Below are 18,811 nucleotides of genomic sequence, written 5' to 3' on the forward strand. Positions count from 1 at the left end.
TATTGTTTGCAACAGCAGGTCTTAGAAGGATGAGCTGTTTGTTATCTTTTGAGAAGTACAAACTGCTTGGTTGTACCATTGGGCATTAGATAAGGTTAAACTCACCAAATTACTCTCAACACAGTAACCTGAGAGCACATTTTAGTTATCTGGGATTTTTTCTGCAGTAAGTTTCAAACTTCACATTAGTGTGAAAAATAACTTTCTACAGCAGTTCTAAGCAGAAAACACATTTTGTTGTATTTCTGTTGCCAGGTTTCTAAGGAATAAAAACACGGGGCAGAATACTCTTATTTCAAACTATGTAAATAGTATTATGCCCCCAAAATATAGTTGAAGTATTTAATTTCTTTTAGACTTCTGCATCACAACACCTTAGAAAAGGATGGATTTTATTTGCATATTTCCTTGATTGACTAAATGACTTGTTTTCTCATTAGCATGCCATGCCAGGATAATGCATTGAATTTGCATTTATTTGCATTAATTAATTTGCTATCAGGATGGCGAATTTGTGCATTTTTTAATGTTTCATTCCTTTAACACATTGGTGTGAGAATGCTTGCCAATGGAGCTTCATACAGGAGCAGAGAGGCACAAAGATAAAGAAGGATCAGCAATGCCTGCGCTATGGATCCAGCCTAGGGCTCCCATGTCTTTTGTATATCTCGTTTGTGTAGCGTACATGTAATGAACAGAAGGCCTTTTAAAAAGGCATACTAGGCATGTGCCACAGGATTGATACTTACATGGAGAGGGAGCCCAAGCTCCTAGGGGAACACTGGACTTACTGTGATGATCAGTAGCACCCCATCTGCAAGGATAGAGAACAGGACAGATATGGTACCCCATCTCACGGTATGTTAGCCCTATCCCAGATGGGAATTGTGAACAAAAAAAAAGCTTTAGAAACAAAGCTTTTCCTGAAAATAGCTGTTGGGTTGGTTTTTTTTCACTATGATATTTAAATCAAGAAGAATATTGTCAGACTCGTCAGTAGGCACTGGAAAAAAAAAAGTGTTAATTCCTAAATTCAAACAAATTGCAAAATACTGATTCTGGGATTAAAAATTTAGTCAGCAGTCTTAAGAATATATATAGAGAACAAAGAATAAAACTCTAGTAATACTAGTAGCTATAGTCTTCATATCTGTCTTATATCATGACAGTGGAAGACTTACCAAAGTATTTGAATTAAAATGGAGGGTAGAGATTGTCTAGAGTAAAATAACCACTAAGTCAAGAACAAGGTTATTGCTAGTATATATTCAGGGAATTTCCTTGCTCTTTTGCACACCCTTGTATATATGCTAATAATTAACATTCAAAAACTGCTGTAGTTATAAACCATTTCATATTAAAAGCATTTGGATATGAGAAAAAATATTAAGAAATTACTCCTTATTTATTTCAAGTATTTCAAAACATGCTATCCTTTGTTTCTTTTTTACCTAAAAGACATTAAGGCTTCTCAAAATGAACAGAAAACCCAGAAGGAGATGACATGGAAACAAATGTTGTAAGTTTGGAGGCTGATTCATTATTATGTTTTTGGAGACGAGTACTAATTGTAGCATAGAGAATGGACTCTGTCATCTCCATTTATCATCAGGAGAGCTTGCTTCAAAATATCTAGGTTTTTTTTTTTAATCTCCAGAATCTTCATTAAACAAATTGTTCTTATAAATCAAAAACTGTATTCAGGAGGACTAGAGCAATAATTCGCCTGCCTATTTTTTTTGTGTCAAAAAGAGATCTTCTGCATAATATTTACATATCTATGTTTAATGAAATTATTAACATTGTATGGTAAAAACTTTGTTCAAGAAACTCTGCAGCCTCAAGCTGAAATTTCCCTTTAAGGCAAAGCATTTTGTACTCACATGGCATACTTACTTGGATGAGCATCTGCATCTTCTTTGTACTGTTTAGGTTATACCATCCTTGTCAGTGCTCTACTCCAGTGTACACATAGCAATCAAAAGAAATATTCACATTGATTGCACGAGCCTTTAGATCATAAATGATCCAAAGTTTTAGAGGTAAGCATTGTTCATTCACCTCCTAAAATCACTGTTAGACTGTGCTTTTATGAGACAAGTTCATTAAGTCCTTGGTCTGCAGAAGTCAGGAGAAGTTTTGATAACATCTCCGGGGTACTGAGACTATAACCTGGCCTTCAGAGTTAAACACTGACATATTTCTATACAAATAAATATTTATGAGTCAGAATTCCCAGGCTAAGCCGCTTAGCAGAGTTCCCAGCCAGTGGTTGCATTTTGGTCTCCTCATTTGTCGAAAAATTTAGCAGTTGGAACTATAGTTAAAACAAAGCTATGGTTATTTTAAAGCCATCTAATTTTTTTACTCTTTTCATGAATGACTATTGCTCGTTTTCTTAACTGCCAGCTAATATAATGAAGCATTCCAAGTGGGGAGGATCAAGATTGCTGCCTTGCAGAATATTTGTCGATTCAGAACGATTTGCCACTTAGCATTAAATGCACCAAAAAAGTCATGAGCAACCACTGCTGTGTGCATTTTTTTGCTGTTACTATCTCCTATTAGCTTGACACAAATCCAGTTTCTGAAATCTGGCATGCATTTTTAGCAAAAAGTGCTTTCTTAAAAGACCAGTGGAAGTTTTTAGCCTGTTGTATGATATTCTTGCAGCAATTAGCACTTACGGTGCCACAGAACGTGTTTGAGTAGTCCAGAAGTTCTTCTGGGAGGTGGCAGAGCAGTGAAATGGAGCCCCATGGTGAGACACAAAAAATCACTCAAGCATGAAAGTGTAGGTTTCTTTTGGTGGGTTTCTAAAAATCATTTTGAAAAAGTATATGTTTCTTGGCTGATAAAAGTATTCCATCAATTAAAGAAAGCAGTAGCAGTTAGTACTGTAGTTTTATTTGAAGTATTTTTCCTACTTTGAAGTCACCGCATACAAATGCGATCTGCCTGTACCTAAGAGTGGCTATCTTCATTCACAATTATATGTACTTGATCTAGCGTCAAATCTAGCATTTTCTTCCCTTTTTTTACTCTTTTTATCACGGAGAAGCCTATGCAAGAGAGGAAAGGTGAATTATTTCCCTTCCTGTGCATCATCAGAGAGATTGTTTATTAAATTCTAATTATAGAACAAATCAGTTACAGCAGTGAAAACCCATTGAGGGCAGTGAAGTTGCATGGGGAGAGATAATGTGACCTGAAGGACTCTTACTACCAATGCTTATGAGAGAGAAGCAAAAGACACCAGGTTAAAATCTGTTTTCTTATGCATTGAATATATTAACGTCAAGCCTCCCATACAGACAGTATGTATAGAAGCTTAGACCAGAATTTTTAGGACACTACAATGCTATGTTGCAGCACTTGTTTGAGCAGAATAACACATTAATACAGAAATAAGGGTTGCTTTTAGGTAGTTATAATTATCTGCTAAGAAAGCTTAGTAAATACTTTGAAGGAATAATTTAGTCAGTTCATGCCTCCTTTTCTAGAATGAGTGCCTATAAACAAAGACTGATTATAACAAGAAAGTTTTCTGGAATAGTGATTTGCGTTTATTCAAATAACTTTGTGTTAGTATAATTTACTTGTGGATCATTTATTACCAAGTCAGTGCCAGTATCTGATACTTCATTTTCAAATTTTGAGCTGGATGGGTCAGTAGTGTCTGATCACAGAGGATTCCCAGTATTGTCTGCTCCTTGTATTGGCAGCAAAAAATGTGGAGGGGTGTGTTATGCCTTTGTGAAAGATAAGACAAATAAGACAAATAATCCCAAAATGCTCCATTATGTTTACTATGAGTATTATAAGCCTTATGGGCATACTATAAGCCCATAAAACAACATTTTTCACAGCATAAAGTGGAACATTTTTAAAGAAGTTTTAGTTCTTTAGTTCTTGTTTGCAAGGAGAGGAAGATTACCTGCTATGTTAGGTCTCCTCCTCTTCTTTATTGTGCTTTTGGTCAGTATTTGGCTACTTTTTTGTTTCCTCTTCTGTGTGAGACTCCTTCATAACCAGACAGACATATAATTTGTCACATTATTTCGCTCTACTGAAATTGTGGGACAATTTGCAAACATTAAGGCTTTTAGAACCCATGCAAGTATTAAAACAATAATGAATCATGGATAATAACAGATTTATTAAGGCTTATTTGAGTTCAGGAGCCACACAATCAAACTGAACTTATTATTTTTTCTCCTCTGCTCATTTGAATGTAGCCTGGTCAATCTGATTAAATCTAAAGAGTTTCCTGCTGTCTTCTAGCAGGAGTCTTTATACTATCTGTCATTCAGAAATGCAATTTATTTGTTCATTTATTTCTTTGTGAGTGCAAATTATTTTGTTATTTCCCACTTCTACTTGTGTTGGCATTCGCCTCCATTTTCCAGATCTGTTGGGGTTTTTTTTGTTGGTTGTTACAATATTTGCAATCCTAGATTGCGCACACACACACACACAAATTGCATTCTTCTGCTGTTACAAGGCACAATGAGGAAATGAAAGCATTAAAATATGAAGGCAATCATCAGGTCATTTAGTCATTGTCAGCCTTGGCAAGCTGGAGGGAAGTATAATTTTGTGAGAGTTTATATTTAGAAGTAACTTATATCATTTTTATTTTGATACCTGGGCCATCATTTTCCTGATAATTTTGTTTTGAATAAAATTTTAGAGTAGATTATTTCATTTATGCCTGTAAATTCTAGGTGTCAATTGCATATTGGATAAATTATTCAGGATATACTTCTAGGTGAAATATCAATAAGTAAAAAAACTAGAAAACAGGTAGATGAAAAGATACCAGCCTATCCAAAACATAAAAGGGAAATCTGCCTCCACACGTCAGAAGCAGAGTTCAAAAGACAACATGGTATGTGTTACTAAACCAAACAATGTCGTTGGCAAAAACAGATAAGCTTTTGATATGCAACACAGAAGAAAAGTGTGTGTTGCCAGTCTGCCTGCTTTATTCTCCATAGGGACCTTCCCTTGTTGATATCTTTAGACCATCATGTTTCCAGCATCACTGTCTGAGCTGCTGAGATATCCTTGTGGAAACCAAAAGTCTCTTCTGTCCCTTGACCATTTTTCCTCCCCACAGTGTGACTAGCTGTATGTTAGCCACATGAGTATGATACTATTGACCTTCCTTAGCCTATTTCCATGTCCAGCAATCTGGCCTCCACCTCATCCCCTAGGACTAGTTCAGTAGGTCCCAAGGAACACAGGATGTAGAAATGATCATGTAGAAATGCTCTGAACCTACTCAAGCAGGTCCATGTCTTTCTTATGTTGAGGGCTCCAGAGCTGGAGGCAGTACTCCAGGTGGGGTCTCACAAGAGTGGGGTAGAGAAGAACCACCTCCCTCGACCTGCTGGCCACACTTCTTTTGATGCAGCCCAGGATGTGGTTGGCTTTCTGGGCTGCAAGCACACATTAGTGGCTCATGTCCAGCTTTTCATCCACCAATATCCTCAAGTCCTTCTCCTCAGGGCTGCTCTCGATCCACTCACCACCAAGCCTGTATCCATGTTTGGGATTGCCCCAACCGAGGATGTTGCATTTGGCCTTGTTGAACCTCATGAGGTTCACAAAGGTCCACCTCTCAAGCCTGTCAAGGTCTCTCTGGGTGGCGTCCCTTGCCTCTAGAGTATCATCCACACCACTCAGCTTGGTGTTATCCACAAACTTGCTAAGAATGCACTCGATTCCACTGTCTATATCCCCAGCAAATATGTTAAATAATACTGATCTCAATACAGACCCCTGAGGGACATGACTCATCACTGGTCTCCACTTGGGACATCAAGCTATTGACTGCAACTCTTTGAGTGTGACCATCCAGCCAATTCCTTATCCACTGAGTCCACTCATCAAATCCATGTCTCTCAACATCAGAGACAAGGATTTTGTGTGGGATGATATTAAATGCTTTCCACAAGTTCAGCTAGATGATGTCAGTCACTCTTCACTTATCCACCAATGCTGTAACCCTGTCACAGAAGGCCACCAAATTTGTCAGGCACAATTTGCCCTTAGTGAAGCCATTTTGGCTGTCCAACACAGTCCTAGCTGTGGTCTAGAGCAATCCAGGTGTACTGACTTCACTATGCCAGAAGCATCAGCATCTTACCCAGTGTGAGGAAGCCTCAGGAACCCTGACAGTCAATGACTCCGTCCATGCCTTGGGATTGCCATTCATGATCAGTTATACTGTGACTCTCCTTTACACGGTCATTAGACCTTGTCAGAAGCACTGCCATGTGAGGCTGTGCAAAAACACCCAGTCTGTTCTCCAGAGAGGTCTTTCACTAACTGGTCATGGCACTTTGACATTTTATCCTGCTACTATAAGGAGAGAGATGCAGCGTCAAAATCATCCTGTTGTCCGTAATTCCTGTTCCCTGTGTCACTGCCCTGAGAGGTATTACCCTCATCACTGGGATGCTGTGAAGTTAGAGCCTACTCACACAGCTACCTTCCACTGTGTTCACTTTGAACATATACTCTGCAGAAGATTTGTCCTCTGCCTTCTGTCACAGCCAGCACTTTGTTTCCCTGACTTAGGAAGCAAAGCGCTCAGACCTTCATGCATCCTCTTAGAGAATGCCTGAAACTGAATGTTCCCATAACCTGACATGAACACTGCCAGATATCTGACGAACTTTGCTAAATCTGAAAGGCCACCATGGAATCCACTAATATTCCCTTGGAGTGTGCATACTGAGAAACTGGTTGCTGATAATAGTTTTTGGATTTAACAGTGAAAATATCATTCAAAAGGAAAAATCAGTTCTACTCTTTTTATTTTTTTCCTAACTCTCCCTTGAGTCAGTGTAATTTACATACTGCAGCGCTCGTTATGTCTGTGTCAAAGACCTGGGGGCGGTGTGGTGGTGGGGAGCGTTATATAAAATCCCACAGAAACTTGCAAAGGCAATGTGGTCTCAGTTATGAAGAAAACTCTACTGTGAATGTATTCCAGTACATGTATTTCAGATGGGAATACTATAAAAAGTACATAAATTACTTGCTTGATATAGGATTTTCAGGACCGTGTTATTAAAAAAAGGTGAGATACGGCATCTGCTGTATCCTTCACGTCATTTAAGTGGTTCTATATTTGTCAACGCAGTTGTTAATAAAATTTCATTGCAGCATTTCTTTTTATCACTTGCAGGATTATCAGGCTACTTGAGATTTTATTTTATTTTGTAAATCAAGGACTATAATGAGACTGGTTTATAATAATATAGAAAGGGGCTATCCTGTGGATTTCTCATTCTGAGAACGGCTCTTCCAGACCAAGCGTACTCCCTGCTTCCACTGAACTGAGTAATTGCATCTGCTTAGGTCTGAAATAGGGAATTACTTGTGCGAAGCTTTATAAAACACAGCACCAAAACAATGATACCAGGCTGAATCCCTGTTCCATTTATTTTACTGTGCTAGGTGTTTCTTAGCAGTAAGAGAGGAAATACATACCATTAATTTTGAATGAGCGCAGGTAGCAGTAGTGCTGAGCTGTCAGTGCTCACTCTGCAGATGTACCTTTTGTGTTGAATTAGGTGGAAACAGCAACTGACTCAGATACCGAAAGCAGAGGCCTGCGGGAATACCACTCCGTTGGAGTACAAGTGGAAGATGAAAAACGGTAATTCAAGCATGTACAAAAATCTGTGGTCTTTCATAATGCAAGGTACATTTGTAAACAGAGTTAATAACAAACATCTGGCAAGCACTGTCCCTAAATAATTCACAAAGCCAGATTTGTTATATGCATGCTGGTCATTTGGAAAAATTTGTAGAGATTACTTAGCAGTTGCTTAATATTTAGTTTCTAATTCTAGTTTCTAATTGGAGGGAAGGAAGTGAAAGTTTTAAATTAAAGTAGTGGATTAATAGAATTTCACTATTGGCAGAACAGATACAAAGAGCTGTATATTGGAATACTGTTCCTCTGATAGGACCCCTCATGCTGATCCAGGCTTTCCCAGTCCACACAGGGGGATGTAATGGTTAGGATGTAAGCCATGGTACCTTTATCCTAAACTAGAATCAGCCTTTATGCTTCTTTAGTCCTTCTCTAACTTTGTACCAGTGCTGGCCGATGTACTAACCCACAGGTTATCCCTGGCAGGCACTGTCTGTTAAGTACTGGACTGGGACCATTATCTCATTTCACGGCAGCTGTCAAACAGTATCTGGATGCTAATTGCCTTTTACCAGCATTGACTAAAAGTAATTTGAAACAATAGGTTCATATGTGAGATGATTTCACACCTAATCTTTGCTTCTCTAACTTTTTAACATAAAGCTTCTCTAAAATGTCATTATTTGGTGGCATATCACAAGAGAAAATCAACATTTAATGGTCATCCTATGAGGCAAATAAAAAATACCACAGTCTTAAACCTGCTGCTACTATTTTTCTTTTATTAAAGGATTCTCAACAGTCCTAACTTAGTAGATTTTCATATTTTATCTAATTAATAGTTCTTAATATTTGATTTTTTTTTATACATATACTTTACAGACTTCTATAAGGAGATGTAACTCTGCAGTTCTGCTAGTTATTTCCAGTTCATTTAGTAATGATACATGGTATTTTGTAGCATGAAAATAAATCGATATTTGCTTCCAGAGATAATTTAAATGATTTTCTTTTGTATCTTTGCTCAGATCAATGATGCCACTATGCATTTTGGTTTTCCTCTCCTTTGTTATTCACTGTCTCATTTTAGTGAGATATGCACAAAGAAAGGATATTTAGCATAAAGTCCAGGGAGAAAACCAGAATCCATTCACTGAAACATTATTCTGTGCCTGTGTATAATCACATATATCTTTATATGTCTTAATCTCTTTTCTTTCTTCCCTCTTCACCAAGACATGGACGATTCAAGCGCTCAAACAGTGTAACAGCAGCTGTCCAGGCTGACCTGGAACTGGAGGGCTTTCCAGGGCACATCACCATGGAGGACAAGGGACTTCAGTTTGGCTCGTCATTCCAGCAGCACTCAGAGCCCAGCACACCCACCCAATACAGCGCAGTGAGAACTGTACGGACACAGGGACTGTTCAGTTACAGAGAAGATTACAGGACCCCAGTTGACACCTCAAACCTTCCACCACCAGAACCCTGGCTAGAGCCAGCCATTGAGACAGTAGAGACTGGTCGAATGTCTCCTTGTAGACGGGATGGATCTTGGTTTATGAAGTTGCTACATACTGAAACTAAGAGAATGGAAGGATGGTGTAAAGAAATGGAAAGAGAAGCAGAAGAAAATGATCTTTCTGAAGAAAGTAAGCACATTTCAGTATCTTTTCTTATAGATGTTTGCTAAAATAAGAAATCTGTTAGGATAAAGTTGTGACCTGTAGTTTTTCCTTACTCATTTTGTAGTAGCAAAGACACTCTACAGAACCATTAGATAGAGGACCTCTGTCCTGTAAATGACTGTGCAAGCCGCCATTTCCCACAGTAAGGTTTTGTAGAAGTAGTTGAGAAGCCAACCGTAGAGTGAAGCACAGGATCAAAGTCTGGTATGAGATATGGCTCAAATGGTGCAATAGCTTCATCCAGAGCTCCAACTCTGACACATTCTTCCCATTCACTTCTATGGCTCCAATGCTTGACCCTTTGTGAGAGCACACAGGGTGGTCCTACATGAACCTTTTTTTGCCATTTTCCTGAAACCAGAGAATTTGTCTCTTATTAATGAACAGTCATTTTAAAATTATTTTCATTCCTTTACAGGCACTTCTGCCTATCATAAAGGGTCTATTGGAAGACCAGAAGGGAGTAGACAAGAACAATAGTTAAAGCAGTTCTGCAGTTACGCAGGCACGTGCACTATTAGATAGTTCAGCTGCATTTTCTTATTACAATTTTGTCAAGAATCATTATTATTCTCTCACATCCTGTGGACACCTTGAAAGGAGTGATGGGATAAAGTGAAAAATAATGTAGACTATTTTGGAACAAGATCCAAGCCAGCACTAATGATAGTAATATATCAAAGTGGTCCTAGCACTCAGTAGCCAGCTCCATGTGGTTCCCTCTGAGGTCAATTATCCTTCTTCTTCAGGCTCAGTTTTATAAATATTTCAATCCCTGCCAATCTGAATTATTATCTCAGACCAGATTTTCTCAGCTCACAAATTAGTTCGTATTAAGTTTTCTTACTAGCATCTTTTCCTGCACTCTCACCAATCTCACTATCACCTCTGAACACTCTTTCCTGATGTCTTCTTTCCCCCTCAATGAGTTCTTGTTATGATCTACCTTCAGGTCTTGGGCCACGCCTGCATGGTGACTAATTTATATTTCTTGTGCTGACCTTTTCAAAAGAAAGATTGTCTACATTTTTACCTCATCATTTTTTATTTTACAGTCATATTTCTCCATTATATTATGCACAAGTCAGAGAAGTAACAACATAGAATTTGGGGTGGGGGAGAGCATAAGGTTGTTTTTCTTCCTTCAGCCTCCAGTGCTTTCTGGAGTGTAGGTTCTTGGCCTTACTTTTGTCATGGCAGAGCTGAACTGAGAATTTTCCCTTTGCATTGATAATGTGAACACTTTAATGTTCCCCTAGGAGCTGTTAAAGTAGGAATAATAAAATATTTTGTTTTGCTTAGCCTGTGTGAGGATTTCCAAGCCTTCTTTCATAGTGGTTATTTTTTTAATACTTCTTTTTACTGTATACATCTTATTTTTCAATTCCCCAAATCTTTGCACTGCTGAATGCTAACATTTCTCTGCCATCATTAAGTATCCCAAAGCACCTGCTTCCAAGGTTGCCTGTTATTGATGTGGGGACACCAGTGCTTACAATCTGAAGCAGAAGTTCAAACAACAAGACTTTAATCTCCTTGGAAAGAGTACAATTATTAGGGAGCAAAGGAGAGAAAGCACACCGGCAGTTAGCCCCTCTCTTTCCCTGGGAGGCCGGGGAGGAGTCTGTAGGCAAGGGGTGGACTTTTCCTGCCTCCTCTCTGTGCAAGCTCTTCCTCATGCACAGCCCTAATCGAATCTGCGCCACATGAAATGAGTAGTGGAAAGACTCTCACATCAGGACTACTTTGTCACTTGGAGACACAGATATTGAGTTAGTAGTGCCATTCCCTGGAATATGAAACTCTGTCCTACATCAGGAAGACTTGGAGGAGCTGATTTCAGCTGACTATCCATTCCCAGGAGCAGAACCCCCCCTTCCTCCCACCATGTGAAGCTATGCTCTTGCACTCCAGAAATACTCTGAAACATCTTGCTGTACAGGAGAATGGTAATTAGGAAGATAGTTTTCAGTAAATTGTACAGAGGATATGAATAAAAATTGGATTTCAGTAATTTTTATTAATATTCTGAGATAGTGACACCCTTTTAACCTAGAACATTTCAGTCAGAAAACAAAACGGAATATCAGGATTTTATGTTTCCCTGTTTGCAGAGTTGTTCTACTCTGCAAGAGAAAGAAAGAGCAATTCCCTGATACAGAGTTATTAAAACACAACTGAAATGGACCCTTGAAATCCCTTTTTTTAAACTAACCAAAATGGGTTAATTACTTCTGTTTGGGGCAACATTTTGACCTCCCTAATAGATTAGAGAAATTATTATAGAATAAGTCTATATGGCATATGCAAAATTAGATGTTTGTCTTCAGCTGATTGTCAAAAGTGACACCCAGACTTCCGATTTTCTATTTTATGTGACTCATTTCAAGAGATCTTCCTTAAATCATTTCCAAATTACATTTTCTTTGAAATGGTATCCCTTCACCTAATATAGCTTGCATCATGTAAAAGGAAGTTATCAAATAATTATTTTCACTGAGGGAATGAGCTTCACAGCATTCTGAAATTCCAATGTGAATAATTTTTTTCCTGTTCAGTCTTTGACACATTTTGTTGAGCTATGGAGGTTGAAAGTTATGTATCTACAAGAACTAAAGTTTAATGATATCCCAGCATGAAACATATCTTGCCATATTTAAGCATTTGGCAGTTCCCTGAAGAAAATACATGCAAGTGGGGGAGACAGAAGCAACTAAATCTATTTTTTCATCTTCCAGCAGGAGCTACTATTCCCAAAGCACTTCACAGCAAAGTTTTCACATTCAAACTGTCATTGTTAATGCTGGATCATTTATTTTTGGCTTCAGTATATTAATTGTACCTGAAGACCAAATATAGCTTTGCATCTCATACGAGAAGGCTGTCTTTGTGATACCATTTCTACTTTGTTTTAATCACAGGCAGAGTTAAAATAGAACTGCATTTTAGAAAACAATTTAATTTTCTGCGTTAGCACAATAGCCCTGAGATCACAGAAAGCTGTCTGATTGCTGTATCGATTTCTTCTTTCACTGTAGCTTTTCTCCCATAATGTTGTTTTAAGAACTTCACTCATCAGGTCTTAGAAAAGGAGAAGATAATCATTGCAGCAAAAATAATCTCTCTCTTTCTTTTCACAGAATTTGTTTATTTGGTCAGTTGCCTTGAATTGTATTTTGGAGTCTCTGCAAAGTTCATGTATTGTTCGTGGGGGCACTTATTTGTGTTCTCAGTGGTTATTATAACAGATATAGATATCTGTATAAAATATCTGTGTGGCTGTAACTGTTCCCAGGGTGAGGCATCTGATCATTTGCACTAGCAGGGTGCCTGCAAGCAAAGATATGTATTTCTCAGGAGTGCTGATTGGAGTCTCAGTTTTACACCCTGAAAATTGTGTTTGGCTATTACTGTTGTGTAGGTGATGACAAGAAAAACACTCTCAATTGTCACAAACCTCTTGAAGACCAAGAGGGCCAGCACTCTGCCGCCTGCAAGCTCTGTGATGGGAGTGGGGAGACTGACGCAGGGAAGTGGAGAGCAGAAGAGCCCGTCCCTGCCCACAGCTTGTAGGCAAGGTCAGGCAGAGAGAAGCAGAAGACATCCTGGGCTTCTGAATGCCACAGGCTTGGTCACTGAAATATTTCAGTGCACAAGTCAAACAAAGAACAGCCACACGGACTTTACTTGCATATAAAAGTCCCAAGATAGGTGCAAAAGAATTAACTATAGTATAAACTATGCCAGCAGAAAGGTTATTTTGTTGGTATCTTCTGCATCATGGTTAGGAGTTCTGCTGGCATAGCTACATAATAAAGTGATCTCTAATAGAATAAAAAGAGAGTGAGAGCTCAAAATATTACCCTTCTCTCTCCTTACCCATTCATTCCATGGATGCTGTATTTTTCCTTGCTAACCCTCGGTCTGATATTTCCACAGTACTGCAAAGGCTTTACTAACATGGTTGAGTATTAACAGAAAACATGGAGTTAAATCTCCCATACTTCAGGAAAAAAAAAAAAAAAACAAAAAACCAAACCAAAACTAAAAAAAACCCCTCACAACCAATTTATTTTACTATATTAATCAATTAATCATCCATAAAAGCTTTCTAAAGCTTTCTTAGGTGTTTGACCAAATATGGGTTATCCTTTAACCAAAGAGAAATTACTGACATAATTTCCTAATGCTTGTCACAAACCTGTCCTTCAGGAACTATTGAAATTTACATTTGGAGTGCTGTGAATGACTACAGAATGTCTTAATTGCCCTGAAACTGCCTTTGAAATCAAAAAAGACAGTCCCATAGTGTGGAATCTGAGAATTCCTCCTAGCATTTGTATTGTTCTGCTCAAATTTTCTCCTCTTTGAACTCAGCTCCACTGAGGTAAAAAGCAAATTTACACCAAGTCCCACTTGGTGCACAAAGTGCTGCTCTCATAAAATGTAAAATCATAGAATCACAGGATCATAGAATGGTTTGGGTTGGAAGGGACCTTTAAAGGTCATTTAGTCCAACCCCCTGCAAGGAGCAGAGACATTTCCAACCAGATCAGGTTGCTCAGAGCCTCATCCAACCTGGCCTTGAATGTTTCCAGGGATGGGGCATCCACCACCTCTCTGGGCAACCTGTTCCAGTGTTTATCTGGAATGTCATCTCACTTTGAACATTACACATTTATTATTACACATACCAGCTGTGTTGATAGTGAAAAAGATATCTATTTCTGAGAATTACTAATATAAGTTTAGAACTAAACAAATATCATGCCCTGCTTTAAGTGAGGAGGATGAACTAAATGTGAGTTTGAATATTTTTCCAGGAATATTTTCTCAGATTGTTTGTGAAACAATTTCTTTACAACTATAGAAAAAAAAAAAATGGAGCCATCATATGGAATGAAAATCTAAATTAAAACACATATTTTAAATAAACAGTAACGAATGCCAGAAGCAGATTGATTGTTAGTAGTTTCTCATTGCTGGTGCAGCAGTGATAGAATTGAGCCAAGCTTTTAACCTGTCAAGAACAGAATTACAGCATCAGACTACGATCTTGGTTTCATCAATATAGATCTAACTTTTCCCCCTCCACCTTTCTGATATGAAACCATTTTCCGTTACAAGATTTTGTAGCATTTCTCAAGCAATACAACACACATATACTACTTGCAATTTTGCAATATCCTTACTGCAGGGGAAAATACACCATTGTGTTAATTGTGCATGTTGTATACAGGCAATTCACACAATTGCTATCCAGGGTATAAATCCTGAGTCTGCTTCTACTGAAGTCGTGGTCAGGGTTTTGTATGTTTTCAGACTAAAAGCCATACAGGACCAGACAACAAAAATTGAGTGCTTCACACGCTTCAGGGAGCAGAATTAAGGCTGTGTGACTTTTTCCTGACATTTGAGTAAATATAACATTATCTTAATGGAGGGAGGTATATGGATCATATGAAAATTATACATATTTATGTGTGTGAGTAGATTTTATCATCATTTATTTACAAGGAAAATCTTCTAGGCATCACCAAACATCTCAATCTCTCCAGTCTCTAACATTCATCTTTCTTTCATGGAGATAATCAATCTGCACTCATCAGAATAATTCCCCAATGCATGAAATTAATAACAAGGCTTTGGCTGTCTATTAATATTGTGCTAAAGATTATGAATTGAAGTGTTTTAATACTTTAATTTAATTACAGCAAAGCAGAGTAGCATGAATATGAGAGATTCTAACTTCTATGTTTTATTACGTCTGATTTACTTATTGAAATGGAAATAGTGTTAGCTCTTCAGTAAATGGTAGGGCTGTGATTATCCATGTCTGTTCACCACTGTGACTCAGTGACACATACAAGTAGCCCAGAACCACTGCCTTACATCCCCAACGGATGTGTATCACACCCAAATGCTGTCTTGCCAGTGCCTAAGTCTTGTCTGGTCTGACGGGGCTTTACCTCACCAGTGCTTCTTGACATGATCCTTCAGGAAAATGAAGATAAAACAAAAGTTTGTTTAATATAGGAGTTGGAGTAACTGTGAGAATCACTAGAAAATACAAGTCATATATAGATTCTGTCAAGATCTGCATGTCCGCAGTAGGGCTAAAATCAGTGCCCCTTACTCGGGCTATGTATTTGAGCTACGAGCTATAAACTAAACTTGAGCAGAGGAAACTAAAACTGAACTTTACTGACTGTGAGACAAGCACTACAACTGTCAGCCTACAGAATCATCCTCACTCTCTTTCTGCCCAGTGAATAGTTGAACACAGCATCGAATAAGTGATAACGGGACCTGCTACACCACAACTCCCCATCCTGGCAAAGACGGGAGTTTGTCTTATGTCCTGAGCTACAGAGCACTGAGGGAAAAGAAGGATACCAGGCTGTTTGTCACTTCAGTCTTTGCCTTTATTAAAAATGCTGAAAACCAAATTAAAGCAATTTCTTTCAGATCAAATGAAATATTGGGGTTTTATTTAGGTTTTTGTATGTTTGTTCAGGTTTTAACACCCAAAACATTGCCTTCCATTTGCCAATAACTCTGTAGAAGAAAGTGAGGGGTTTGGTGACCAAAACTCCCAATCCAATTAAAATGCTTTATTTCATTTGGCCAACAAAACAAAAACAAAACCCCAGAGAATTACTTATGTGGCCCTGAACCACTTAACCCTTTCACAAATGGCTGCCACACAGTAGTGATGAATTACGCATACTGCTGCTTAATTTAGTGTTATGGCACAGCTGTACTGTTTGTCTAACAGAAAATGGAATAGAGTTTGTCAGCCACAGCTCTACATGCTAACATGTGCTTTTAAAGTTCCAAAGTTTGCATGTTTCCACAGAACTGGAGCCTAAAGCTTCCAAATTACCTCTTGCTCCTACTTGTGGTTAAGCAGATGTTTCACTGGTCTAGAGAAAGTAGAATTAAAATGTAATACCTGCTACCAAAATACTGTTTTCACATCCCACTCAGTCCCCTCCTATACTTATTCTAAATAACAACAAAATGTTAAGCCCTGCGAGAGTTCAATGTTTTCGATATCACAGGCTGCTGATCAGTTCTGCTGTGCTATCGTAGCTTCATTCCACCCTCTGCATCCTGATGAATTATCAATTTAGTTTCCTCAAATTGAATTAAAAGATGTCAGAGTAATTCCTATCTCACCCCTACCTCTCTCTATCTTTACCCTAAACGTTATTTAAAGATCTGGAAATTCTCCAAAGAAAATCAATCTTCCATTGCAACCCCAGCTTATACTGTTTTTTAAAGTGTTGCTTTCTCAGCATAGAGAAGGATGTGGAGGAAAGGATGTGTAGGAAGGAGGTGTAGGAAAGTATATTGCTACCTACCAAAGTACGGTATTTATCCCAGTAAATGTGGGAGTCCAGGAGGAGTTAGTTTTCTAAGGATAAGCCAGTCCCCTTAGGCGCTCCAGTCCATAGAAAGAAATAGGCATCTCCAGGAAGAGATTCAGCTCATCTAAAAATAAATGCCTAACGTGGCTGAGCTGATGAGCTCAGATTACTGCTTTTACAGCATCCAGAAATTTTGATTTAGTCAGATTACTTCTGGAAGCAAAGTTAAGTAAAATGAATTTGGTCTCTTTCCCCAGTGCTTTATGCACACTGTAAATGGAAGCACACTGGCAGTGGGGAAAGCCCAGTGAACCGTGGGGGCTGATGGTGATTCGGCAAAGTCCTGGAGCACCTGCTTGTCCCCCGCTTTGCCTCAAGCTCTTGTGCTTAGGACTTTGTGTATTTTCCTGGGTAGGTAACCTGTAACTCCTAATGTGTCTCAGAGACATGATTCCTCTGAGGATCTCAGCCTTATGGTAAGAGTATCCTACGTTACAGTTTAATGTATTAACCTCACCCTCAGAACAGACAGGATAAAGAGAGCTCGCCCAGGGATCATCCACGCAACTGGGTGAAGTAATTAGTGACTGCAGAACCAGAAGACACTATCTAAGGTACATGTAAAGCTCCTTTTGGCATCAGAGGGAACAGGCATCTCCCTGGTTCTTGAGGCAAGACTATTTCAGCAGCTTTCAATTTACATGACCAGATGTAAAGTGTGTGTGTGGGGGGGGTAATTTACTTTGAAATTTAAGATAGTTCTCAAAAAAAAAAAAAGTTTATATACCCACTTAAGGAAGCTGTCTATATTCCCTTGTTTTTTTCTACTTTCTTAAGCAAATACAGTCTCAGCAGTTCTGAGTTATTGATACATCATTTGTTACTGCCAAAGGGTAAGGTGCCACAAAGCTTTCCTATAACTCCATCTTTTTCAAAAATATTTTGTGTATATAATCACAAACAGCAAAACCAAATATTTACCTTCCATATAAAATAAACAGTAATTTCAGCTACATATTTGTTGAGCTGGATTTTGCATTTACAGCCAAAAGACATCTATTGGTAATAACCTGTCTGTATGCTTAGTCCTAGGTAAGATCCGAAGTGCTGTTGGAAGCGCTCAGCTCCTCATGTCTCAGAAATTCCAGCAATTTTATTGGCTTTGTCAGCAAAATTTGGTAAGTCACTGTGTCTGGCTGTTCTTGAAGAGTTTAAGGCTATTCATGTAAACATAATTTTAAATTTTAGAATTCAATATTTTTGCTTCAAAGACAACACCAAAAACAAGTGTAGAGTACGCAAACAGCAGCATTCTGAAATGTCATTTTCATGTCACATTTTGTCTTACTAGTCGTCTTTTTCTTTTTTTTTTTTTAACTTAATCCTTAAGTATGATGTTTGTACATTTTTTGTCAAAGCAAACATGTAATTTCAGTAATTTCAGTCCGGCTGCATTTTGTCTTTTCTTTTTTTTGCTGTCTTTATTAAAGAAAAAAAAATGAGAAGGCAACAAATGCAAGTTTTCTGAGACATAATATTATGGCTTATTTTTGAAATGCCCTAAAATAGTAACAATATCTGGTAAGAAAGGAGAAATTTTTTATATTACAGTAAGTGGCGAATGGTAAAATAGCAGCACAGCAGAAGAGACGTGATCCAGCTTCCTACCTACCTGAAAATAGGACTGATCTTGGAAGTGGAAATATACATAATGTTCGTAAAATTGAGTTTCATAATTTGCATTGCCAATTATATATAAGATGTCCTAGGGCTAAAGGAACAGATGCAGTATATTACTTGTGAGAGTTACTGCTATTGTTCTGGAAGTTCATTAGAGACTAATTCAATTCTAAATGTTATCTTCATTAATATGACAGCAGCCGTCAGTGATATAAACACTGCGGCAAGATGATACTAATCAATAGAAGAACGTAATTCTTTTAGCTATGGCTGGTGGTAGAGCACCTACTTTCTTCAGCTCACTTGACAATCAAGTGTAACTTCCACCTTTTCACTGTCCCTGCACTTCATATATTAAAAGTGCGGAATTCTGTTGCGTGCATGACAGCAGACAT

General features: G+C 38.2%; 1 protein-coding gene across 3 annotated transcripts in view; it reads left to right on the top strand.

Annotated features, from left to right (window-relative positions):
- Positions 1-18,811, top strand: part of DLGAP2 (DLG associated protein 2) — a 347,646-nt gene that overhangs the window by 319,371 nt on the left and 9,464 nt on the right. For all 3 annotated transcript variants that reach the window (XM_086743976.1, XM_086743979.1, XM_086743978.1), the window contains 3 exons: positions 7,590-7,675; positions 8,912-9,327; positions 17,823-17,914. In XM_086743976.1, the coding sequence (XP_086600102.1) occupies positions 7,590-7,675; positions 8,912-9,327; positions 17,823-17,914 (594 nt within the window). The remainder of the gene's footprint in view (positions 1-7,589; positions 7,676-8,911; positions 9,328-17,822; positions 17,915-18,811) is intronic.

This window comes from Chlamydotis macqueenii, chromosome 3 (assembly GCF_036417535.1).
Source record: "Chlamydotis macqueenii isolate bChlMac1 chromosome 3, bChlMac1.mat, whole genome shotgun sequence".
NCBI lineage: Eukaryota > Metazoa > Chordata > Aves > Otidiformes > Otididae > Chlamydotis > Chlamydotis macqueenii.